The 11,421-nt window shown below is 48.1% G+C and overlaps 1 protein-coding gene across 2 annotated transcripts in view; it reads right to left on the reverse strand.

The window, feature by feature from the left end:
• Zic3 (Zic family member 3) overlaps positions 1-8,218 on the reverse strand; it is a 12,921-nt gene extending 4,703 nt beyond the window's left edge. Inside the window, exons 1-3 of one of the 2 annotated variants that reach the window (XM_008821794.1) lie at positions 6,593-7,860; positions 5,305-5,468; positions 4,201-4,510 (exon numbers count right to left, since the gene is read on the reverse strand). In XM_008821794.1, the coding sequence (XP_008820016.1) occupies positions 4,331-4,510; positions 5,305-5,468; positions 6,593-7,649 (1,401 nt within the window). In that variant the 5' untranslated portion in view covers positions 7,650-7,860 and the 3' untranslated portion in view covers positions 4,201-4,330. Of the gene's footprint in view, positions 1-4,200; positions 4,511-5,304; positions 5,469-6,592 lie in introns of those variants that run through there. The other variant, XM_008821793.2, reaches the window with a different exon arrangement.
• Between the last annotated feature and the right edge of the window lie 3,203 nt (positions 8,219-11,421).

Genomic DNA, 11,421 nt, shown 5'->3' on the forward strand with positions numbered 1-11,421 from the left:
AGACTCTGTCTTAAGAAAACCCATAGGTGGGGCTGGAGAGATGGCTCAGCAGTTAAAAACACTGGTTGTTCTTTAAAAGATTAATTTTTTTTTTTTTTACTTTAGGCTGGAGTGGTAGCCCATGCCTTTAATCCCAGCACTTGGGGGCGGGGGGGGGGGGGGGGGGGGGTAGGGCTGGCCTGGGACTCCAGAGCGGCCTGCCAAGCTAGCCCCGGGCCTCGCCGCCTGCATCCCGGGAACTGTAAATACACTTGCAGGACAAGGCGAGAGGATGTTAGTCGCCCGACCCAGGAGCCGCCAGGCAGCCGAATGCCCTGGTCCCCACCCCCGCCCCCACGGCCACCGCGTGTGGAAAGGAATGGAACACAAAGTTTGTGGGCAGCGCTATGCTGTAGCCTTCCGAGCTCACCATTGTTTGGGCTCTTTTTGACCCCAGGTCCGGATTAGACAGAGGCTGATTCTGCTTTACAGCCCCGCCAGCCTAATGAGGCCGTGAGGCGATGGGGCGAGAAGCGTCCACAGAGCCCGGGTGACCGCTGGCTTACGGCCGCCAAGGACCCTGTTGGTGGAGGTCAAAGGGTCAGCCAGCAGAGACCGCAAGAGAATTGACCCTAGGAAATGAGGTCCCCTCCTCCCTGCCTGAAGCACAGGCGGGATTTAGAAGAATTTGTTGTGTGGACAGGGTCCCTGGGCACCCCAAGGCCTTTGGAAACCGCTAGCACCACCCGATCTGCCTTCACTTGCCTGAGCCCAGCTAGAGACTTAGGGCCAGCAGCCTGTCTAAGAAAACAAGCTTAGATATCAGAACAGCAGAACCCTCCATTCAGATGCACGCCTTTTGGAAACTTATATGTTAATAGTTCTTTAGACTTCTTCTGAATTGTTTTTGATGGGTTTTCTTAGGAGGAAAAGAAGTGGAAGCCAGGGGCATAAGAGGCCAAAAAAAAAAAAAGTCAAGCAGAGATGGGGGCGGGGAAAGAGAAAGTCCAGTACACATAAACTTTGCAGACAGGGTTTGTGAGCTAGACACTGATCACTCTTACCCATCCTTCTTAGTACCCACTACCAACTGCTACTACCCTTAGCCCGGATCCTGAGCTTTACCTTCCACTTGAATGAAACCCAGAGTTCATCTGTCATGCGTGGAAATAGCTACCTCCCTTTTACCCCATCTAACAGTAAGGAGTTTTATGATAGCCCACTCATCTTGAAAAAGATTTAGACTTTTGCAAAGGTCTTACCAGGTGCAAGAAGGAAAATAAATAGATTACTAAGAACCTAGCCTGGTCTTTTGAGCTTTTGCATTTCTGACCTGGGATGTGTGTATGCTTATTCTATCATGTTGTTTACTGAAAATTCAAGAATGTAAATATGCATTCCCAAAGCCAGATTATAGGACAAGAAAATCAAAGGTTTTTTTTTTTTTTTAAAAAAAAAAAAAAAAAAAAAAAAATTAAAAAAAAAAAAAACAAAAAAAACACAAGTTTCTAATAAATAAACACATAAGGCATAAATCTAGGAAATTTGTTGTATCCAAATCAGAGGGAATCATGGAAAGGGGCAAAGTTTTTATAGTCTCTTAATATTGGTTATCATCATTGTTGTTTAATTGACAGCTTCCTCTTAGGACAGTGCTTTCCTGTAAAATTTTATGGTTGAGTAGTTTCAAGTAACTAAGAAAAACTAGAACTATTCTTTGTCTTCTAAAGAAATATTTAATGTATTCAAATGGTGTATCCACTTTTAGTGAATCTTGTACTGAACACATGTCTATGGAAGGTTAGGTTAGGATTGGGGGAAAGGGAGGGAACTCGTGAAGAAAACAGTAAGCTATGGAGGTTCACTGGATGCTAGAAGAAAGGCACACAATTTAGATTTCACAATGACACAAGTTAGAGTCAATCTTATGAATATATGCTTCTGAAAATTTGCTGAGCATTTCAAATGGTTTGAATGAAGGAGAAATCCTGCGATAAGAATATTGGTCCAGCACCGTCAATGTCAAGGTCAAGACTGGAATGTCTGGGTAGGGAATGACCAGGCTACCTGCTCATCACCAGTGTAACCATCTCAATCTCTGTTCATGGCACACAGGCTTGGATATGGAGTAAAGTGCCAAAGACACCATCTTCACTAACAAAATACTGTCTCCAAAGCAATTGCAAATTGAAATTGTCAATTAATTGTCTGTTGATAAAAGTACATAACAAAATAGATTGCTTTGAGTGTATCCCAGGAATGAAAGTTTGTTTTAAATCACCAGAAATTCTCTAAGCATTTCAATTTTAGATTGATTTATTTGAACATGAAAAAAAAAATACTGGGCACCAAATACAAAAATGTTATAACATAAATAAGATGTGCCAAGACTTTATTTCTCCAAAAAGAACAACCAACAAAATTCTAGAATTGAAAATGATTATAATACCAATATTGACTGCCACCAAATCTGAGAGCATTGCCTCTTAAAGAGAAAGAGGTACTTAACCCTATTCATTACATTTCTAAATAGTTTACAATTCCTTATCTCCACCTTTCTGCTATTCGTGCAGAGATTGGGCTCTCAGTAACCAACAGCACCCTAATAAAAAGGTCTCCATACTCTACCCACTTCAACCCCCCAAAATAGTAACCAGTTTCTTTTCCATAGACCCATTGTAAAAAGAACTGTTTGTCCAAATGAGTTGCTTCACTGAAGATTAAATGGACTGTTAACATTTTATCACAAAGCAAACAACCATTTTTCATTGTTACTGATTTTAATGGAAACAATGCTCTTAACATCTTTGCCTACAAATAATGAACTTTAAAAATAACATATTTTGCAAATGTTTTTCTTTCCACAGTATCATTTAGGAACTGCTGCAGTTATTACACCACTATATAAATGTTATGAATAATTGTGATGATTATGAATTGAACTATATACAGCAAACAAATCATCCTTTGCCATCCAAAATTTCATTGAACTATGGTTCTTTTAAGATGCACTTTAAACCATGAGTAAGGACTACTCAAGGCCTTGCTCATCAGTGTTCCAGATGTACGCTATCTTTTGAAAATAAAGAGAGAGCTAGGTAGATCTGATAGGCAGATTAGATAAGTCATAGATACAAACATATATAGGTCTATGAGTGATCTCTGGATAGACATGCATCCTGCCACAGTTTTCATTTTTATGTAAGGTAATAAAGAACTAAGGGACATAAAACTAATTAGTTTACCTTATGGTTATATATGTAGGGCAGGGATGATTAAATCCAGCTTCTCAGTCTTTGAAGTACAAGATTGAGATGTCATGGCCACTAACTGAATTGATCAGTATTATTTGATTTGCATGCCGAAAATCCAGGACAAACACATTTAAACCCGCAGTTAAACAACCATCTGAGCTAGAGATAAAGAAAGGAGGGTCCTTCCCAGATGGAAATTGACACTGTAAGGAATCTATACTGCAATAGAAAAATAATTTAACAATTAAAAAAGGGGATCTGAGTGAGTTATAAATACCAACAAACAAGATTCAATTTGCTCTCGTCTCCTATTTGTAGAAGACTGTTACAAAACAAAAGTCAGTGGTTCAAAAACTGTAAATTGTGTTCCTTTTTCAAAACAATAATTGTTCAGTGCTAAAGCAGTTATAACCAAAAGCTGTACAGAATTTGTTAGAAAACATTTATCCATAAATATTGTTCAGTTCCCGGCACTTGCAGCAATAATTAAATTACAAATGATAAATATGGCATCAACGGATATGTATTTACAAAAAAAAGTTATTACAAAAGGCAACTGTATACTAAACGTCACAATCTGTGTAGAGTAACATCATATCCTCAGCCTGAAAAAAATACTGAACAACAATTTCGACCCCATTAGACAAAGATACATTCACAAGTGTAATGCTTTGAAGAAAAGTTCAAGACATAACAGGACTTTGGCATGGTTTAAGACTGTGAGAGTTTAAACAATCACCACTAAGGCGAAGAAGAATTTCCATCAGTTTAACATCGCCACCACCAAGCCTTCTGTAACTTCCTCAAGAAACAGGACATGTATTAAAATGAACTGAAGGAGTTTCAGAATGGGGTGTACAGAAAGCAAGAGGAAGGGGCAGAAAAAGCAGTGAACAGATTTTGTAAAAAATCCTTCAAATGCCAAAACATATTTTCTAATCCTGAGAAAAGGGCATGGCTACTTTTGGATCTTGCCCAAAACCTTCCTGGACAATTGCAATTAACAAGATGTAGCCCTATGTATGGCCTCTCACTTTTAAACTCCATTTCCATCTGATTGCTCTCAGTTTTCTTTTTAAAAAGCATTTTGGTTGTCCTCAGACGTACCATTCGTTAAAATTGGGAGGAAGTCCAGGGTTGTGGCTGGTGCTAGTTTGAACTGTAGAAGGGGTTTTAGTGGTATCTTTACTGTTTGCAGAAGCTATAGCGGGTGGAGTGGAAGATTCATAGCCTGAACTGGCAGCAGGGGAAGAATCTGACCCTTGAGATTCATGAACCTAAAATTAACATGTATATATTATAATGCATATAATTCCAACTGGCAATGTGAAAGCAAAAAACAAGATCAGAATTTGAGCACTGTAAGAGCAAGACCGCCCAATGACCCATGTAAGAGAAACACGACTAACAAACAATAATAATGCTATATTGCTAATACCTGGAGACCCCGAGCATTTTCGCCAAAAACGAGATTGAAAAGGAATAAAGCACTCCGTTTTAGTCGTGCCACTTCAAAAATGCTTTCCCCATGCTTGCAGTGGGTAAGCAGTTATTCTGCGGGGCCTGTGAAATAGTCACTCCAGATTTTATTAAGTCCGTTTCTGCTTGGGAAAGCAGGTACACAGAAGAGTGGCACATGGGGGCCTGGGTGCTGTGAATTCCCATACAAATGTGTGGGAATCAGACACTGCTCTTCGGCCTTATTGTTTTATACGAAGCCGAGGAGCAAATGAACAACCCTCCCACGGGTTCGGCGCGTCCACTCTGTATTCCCGCCGCGGGCTAAGCCAGGAAGAAGCGGCCACTGCAGCTTAATGCCCAGGCGAGCTCGGTTAGAGCTCCCAGTAAACAACTGATTGTTCCCTCCACTCTTCTCCGCCTCCCAACTCTGCTCTCCAGCCTCCCCCCCTCTCTCCCCCGCATCCCCAAAATGGGTTCAAGGTGTCAGTGCTGGAGCAAATCGGATTTAACGTGGAGGATAGAGGGTTGGCAGCGTGGGCGCTTCCGTTCTGCGGCCCGATGTCAGGCCGAATGTTTACAAACCGCCGACAGCTAATAAAGAGGTAATTACCTTCATGTGTTTGCGTAGGGAGCTCGGGTGCGTGTAGGACTTGTCGCACACTTTGCAGATATAGGGCTTATCCGAGGTGTGCACATGCATGTGCTTCTTGCGGTCGCTGCTGTTGGCAAATCGTCTGTCACAGCCTTCGAATTCACATTTGAAAGGTTTCTCACCTGCAAAACGTAAAAACGCAAAAGGGGAAAAATACAGTCAGACCCAGAAACTTCTCCGAGTGGAGCAGCGGGAAATTGAGCGCCCGTGGGTCTTCCCGGAGAGGGAAGGGCGGGCTGTGAAAAGATGTGGCCATCTCTTTTCCCAGGAGAAAAACCGAGAGCGGTTGCTGGATCGAGCTCAGAAGCTTGGGGCGTATTGGTCTGGTGCAGGGGTGGAGGAGGGCCGGCCCCAAACCTCATAATCCCTTTGTTCTCCCAGGACCAGAAAGGTACGCGCTCTTCCGAACTTTGCCCTAAGTTGTGGTTCCACTCCAGAAGACCCACCCAGAGCTCCCGAAGCTCGGACACATCAAGCCGCCACCTCCATGATGTATCCAAGACCGGCAGGACAATGGGCCAGGAACGGGGCAATCCTGTTCGGCCCCTTCTTTGTAGCTTTAAATTTGCCTCTTTTCAAATGTAGCAATTTTACTAAGCCCATTATGTAAAAGCCTCCTGGTAGTCTTAGTAATGCACAGAAAGAGAAAACTATATAAATTCAGGGGCTACATACAGTTTTACAAGAGGTGCTGAACAAGCCACGGAAACTGTAGTGCCTTTTCTACTTTAGCTTTCCTCCGGAGGACTGAACTGAACCTGGAACTCCAAATAAAAATAGTTTGACAAAAGTATCAGTCATTTAATGAGGAGATGTGCCAATCACGGGTAAAAAAGAACGGAAGTAACCAAAGTTAGTTTTCATTAGCATTTCTATGGTTGCCTTCCTCGAATGTGTGCGGAGAGCTAAGTCGCTTGTAAGCAATATGCTCTCAACACTTTCGGAATCTTCTTAGTAACTCAGAAAGGGACACAAAAAGAGGTGGCGCCAGTTTGTTCCTGGACGCAAGAAGGTCCCAATTACTTCCTGAGACCGCAGAGCCGCCGGCCCGGGAAGGACCGGGCAAAAGCGCCGCTGGGTCTAGGAGGGTGAGGGGTGGAGAAACACTGACAGCGCTTCTTTTCCGAACGGCCTCGGCAGGGCGCCGCCCCTCTGCTTGGCCTCCACCCCTCTCCCTAGCTGTCCAAGTCCGCTGGATGGCAGGGTGCCAGGGGAGATCCCCGCGTCCACCTGTTTTCCCCCTTACCTGTGTGGGTCCTCTTGTGGATCTTGAGGTTTTCAGAGCGGGCAAAAATCTTCCCGCAGCCTGGGAAGGGGCACGGGAAGGGCTTCTCGCCGGTGTGCACTCGGATATGGTTGACCAGTTTGTACTTTGCCTTGAAGGACTTGCCCTCGCGGGGACACTCCTCCCAGTAGCAGACGTGGTTGTTCTGCTCCGGACCCCCCACATGCTCCATGGTGACATGTGTAACCAGCTCATGCATGGTGCTGAAGGTCCGGTCGCAGCTCTTCTTGGGCCGGCTCAGTTGAGCCTCCTCGATCCACTTGCAGGACAGCTCCTGCTTGATGGGTTGTCGCATGTAACGGAAGAAGGCGCCTGGCCCGTGGTGGGCCGCCACGTTCACGCCCATGTTCATGTTCATGGGGCTATAGTTAGGAAACTGCGCACTGGCCCCATAGGGGTCGGTGCGCGGGCTAGCCACTGGGCGGTACGGGTCAGCACGACCGAACAGCTCCCCGCGGAGCCCGAGGTGGACCTGGTTGTTGTCCACGTGCCCTGTGGGCGACGGGTGCCCAGCGCCCTGCTCATGAAGCCCAGGAAAGAGCAAGTAGCCAGGAGGCTCAGGAATACCAGCTGGAGCGTGTAGACTGCTCGCCGAGCCGGCGAAAAGCCCGTGCTGCCCGCCCCCAGAGGCTGCCTCGCTGAGCCCAGAACCGCGCTGGCGGAACAGAAAGTCGCGTGTGGAGTTGAAGGCGGCTGACGCAGCGCCGCCGTAGGTGGGCACCTGGCTGGCATGATGGTGGTGATGGTGGTGGTGATGGTGGCCCAGGGCGTTGGCATAGCCTGAACCCTGCGGTGTGAAAGCCGAGTTCTGGCCCGAAGACAGGTCATGCGCGGCGGCGGGGCTCAGCTTGAACGCAGCTGCCGCAGCAGCGGCTGCAGCAGCGTGGGTCGAGTCCCCGAAGGGATTGAGTCCCATGCCGGTCGGCTCGCGGTTGGGCATCTCGTGGTGGCGCGGCGCACCAAAGCTGCCCACTCCCAGCCCAGGGAACTGCGGGCCTCCATCCAGGAGCATCGTCATAGGTGGTGGGGCGTTCTGGACGCAAGCGATCCGGCTGAAGTGAGCAAGAGTGCAGGCGAAGGAGGAGATCCCCGAAGTGCAGTAGTCAGAGAGGGATGGCGGCGGTGGAACACTGCCCGGAGACCCCCTAGGAGCTACCCGGAGCTGCAACTTTCCTTCGCTGCCAGAGTCTCCTGCAGAGGGATAGGAAGGAGGAGGGGAAGAAAAAGGATTGGGGGGAGGGTGAGGGGAGAGGAGGAGGAGGGAGGAGAAAAGAGGAGAGAAGACTCTAGGACTAGATCTGCTTTAACTAACTAACAGGAGAGCACAAAGAAAAATAAGGAAAATAATAAGTGGAGGGAGGGGTTTGTCAATCCTTTCCCGGACACCCCTCCTCTATCGGAGACACACGGAACCTCGGGGCCGGGAGGCTCCTCGGGTACCGGCTTCCCGGCCCGACTGCCCCAAGTAGCGGAGGTGGATCGCGGCCAGCCGGCAGGCAGCGACCAGTAAGCAGGCTCGAACCTCACTGCTCGCCTGCCTCGCGAGCCCCAGTCTCTTCACCTCCAGAGTAATGTCCTTGGACTGATAAAGTCAATCACTCACTCCTAGCACATAAACCGAGCGGGAGGCTGGGCAGCGAGCACCAATGGGGAGCCAGCTTGCCTGGGATCACCTGACCCCCGGCCCGATCTCCCATTGGCCACCGCCACACTGATTGGCAGCGCGGAGGCGAGAACATGGCAGCTGCTGCCGAGCGACCACAGCTGATTGGGTAGCTGCCGAGCGCCTGGCAGGTGAGGCGGCGGCTGCTCTGTGTCCGCGAGTGGAATCCCCGGGCTTTGCGAGGAGGTGGGGAACTGGGGCCCGGCTTCAGCCAGCAAGCTGCGGGGCGGAGCTGGGCCTCTCAGGCTGGGTCCTAGCTCCATGCGGGTCCCTAGCACCCCTCGCGCGCTCTGCACTCACATCGGCTAAAGAAACTCTCTTTGACCCTCGAAGATTCTTCACACTGCTGCTTCACTTGGGTCTGCGCGGCACTGGACGTCCAGTCCACTTAGAATCCGGCCGCCTAACCACTTCGAGAACGTTTTCCCTCAGTAGTCACAGAGCTCAGATCCCCGCGTGACTGAGGCTGTTCTGTGCTCCTCCGCCAGCCGCGACTCCCGCCCCACACCCCACAAGGAGCTCCCGGACCCAGGCCGGGTCAGCGCCCTGACTATGCCCGGAGCTAGTACCGTCGTCGGACGCACAAACAAGAAGAAACGATTGCAATTAAAGTCGTTCTCCCCTACTTAGGAGCCAAGTATTTGACCCTGTAGTCTGTGATCAGCCCTATACTCCCCTCTGCTCAGCCCCTCCCGCGGGGCACAGCATACACAATGCAACAGAGATATTATAACATAACCTGAGTAAACAGCAGGAAACAAGAATTTAACCCAGAAAACACAAACACCACACGAAACACGCATACCAAATGGAAGTAAGCACGCAACACGATCAACGCTACACAGGACGCAGTGAACAGAGGCACATACTAGATACAAGGTAAACTGCACACATAAAACAGCAAATATGCACAAATACTAAACATGTGCAGAGCACAGCCTGTGTACACCGAACACACACACACACACCCCACAGTAAATACACTAATAAGCTTTTAAGTCCTCAACATTTGCAAACCCAAAGGTAGAAGGGAAAACTGGGATATGGAATTTTCTCCCGTCTTAACTGCCCTAGCTTTGCCCTTTACTATGCCTACCTAAAGAAGCACCTAGTCACCTAGAGAAGTAGTTATCCCCCTAAGGAATTTCTTTCCAGAGACTTGTGTTGGAGTCACCTCCTCACCCAGCCCTCTCTGGTGCAAGATTCTTTTATGCAAAATGACCAGATTCAAACAGGGTAATGCATACATCCATGATTTGGCCAGCAAAGCGCTAGCAAAGGACGGAGGAGAGTGAATGGGAAGAAAAGGCCGAGAGAAAGATGGCTGTGATTGTCAAATCCTGAGCAGGGCAAAGCCCAAAGTCTACGACTTGAGGCAGCCTGGCCGCCATCTCTCTGTAGGAAACAACATCTGATCAAGTTCAGAGGCGCCGGGAGAGACCGCCTCAAGCAGCGCTTTATAACTACAGCTTTTCACTTCCTGCCCCCCAATCTGCCTGGCCTGGCCAACACTTCACCTAAGCTAGTTTGCTGGCAGAAAGTCTGCGGGCACTACATCTTACTGTAGTCACCCCTTCCCAACAAATTTACTCCAATCTCCCTCCACACCCAGAGCTTTCTCCCCAGGTGAGTTCACGGCTGACTTAAATTATTGCGTCTACTGAAAATAGGCTCTCCAAAAAAATGGTTTCATTGTCGCTCAGCAAAGGGTTTCTTTGCGGGGGTGGAGAGCTCCAGAGAATAACAAATATGCTTAAATCATGCAAATGAATTCCCTGGAGTCAGGTTTACAAAAAGAGAAGACTGCTTTTCTTTCTGTCCCCTTTCTCTTACTTTTCCTTAATTTCCTTCCCTGCACCCTTCTGCATCTTTTCTCCTCCTATCACCCCCCACCACCCCATGCCTAGTAGCTGCTTTGAAAAACTTTGAACTTCCTCTTGGAGCGGCTTCTGGGGAAAGAAATTCTGAAGGCTTGGGGATCGAGAAAAGGAGGTTGTCCCGCCACCACACTGCTGCTAGAGTTTCCCGGCAGTCCCTGCTGGTATCCGGATAAGCGAGGGTATTGCGCGATTTGGAATCAGGGATTGCGAAAGGAGGATGACCGATGGAGAAGAGCATGTCTCTTTTTGGGGAGGAGTCTCGAACGCAGGGCAGGGGGACGTTGCCGCCACTGACCTACCGGGTACCCAGTGTCCATTTTGATGCGGCCACATTCCGATAATTAATTGCCTCCCGCACGTGCTCTGCAGTCCCTGGAACAACATCAACAACAAAAAGCATAATTCAATTAGATCATCAACAGAGAAGTGGGAAGGTGGGGGCGGGGGTCCTTGTTAAGCGGCAGACCTGAGGCAGTTCAGCTAGGCCAAAACTCTGGACAGTGAAGCACTTGTGGGGTTAGCCAGGCCCCTTACGAATGTACAGCTCTAAGGGAGTGTCCGTGCTCAGGGAGGCGCAGGGGTTACAAATGCTCCCAAAAGGATCAAAGTGAGAACTCTGTGAGCAACAGGGCATAGGAAGGACTTTTTGAATTCTACTGGGGTTTGTATGGGTGCGGGTTTCCATATTTGGGGAGGGGAAGCCCTGACTCTTAAGCAGGGTGTAAAGCATTATCTATCCAGAGTCACACCGCAGGAGAAAAATAGAGCTCCCCGCTCCTCACAAAACAAATCAGTGCTGTTAGGCTTAGGCGAGAACAAAGTTAAGTTTTTCTCATGACCTGCAGCCTCTCCTCTCTCAATTTAGTTTTTGAAGAAGACTCTGGGAAGGACTTGAGGGGGAAGAGGGAACTTGTCTGAGAGCCCAGGGGTGACCAGAAAGAGCAAAGTTTTCTCTGCACACTAGGTAGAGACGGTGAGGGAAAGCGTTCCACAATCCATTCCTGGTCCCCACGCCCCCAGGTGCAGAAAGTAATCATAGCGCCGGGCAGAGCAGGACCACTGGAACCGAGGTCGTGGTTCTTATTTTCCTCTATAACCGAGGCTCCCTCGGCAGCTTTGGCTTACTGGGGTTTACATGTGTATTAGGCAGTCTAAATTAACCAATAAATCTCTTTTATGTGTCCCCCAGTTGTATGTGGTCTGGTCTAAATATCCACATGTCTGTATGGATAGGAAATATAATAGAA

This window comes from Nannospalax galili, unplaced genomic scaffold (genome assembly GCF_000622305.1).
Source record: "Nannospalax galili isolate Female #2095 unplaced genomic scaffold, S.galili_v1.0 scaffold167, whole genome shotgun sequence".
Classification (NCBI taxonomy): domain Eukaryota; kingdom Metazoa; phylum Chordata; class Mammalia; order Rodentia; family Spalacidae; genus Nannospalax; species Nannospalax galili.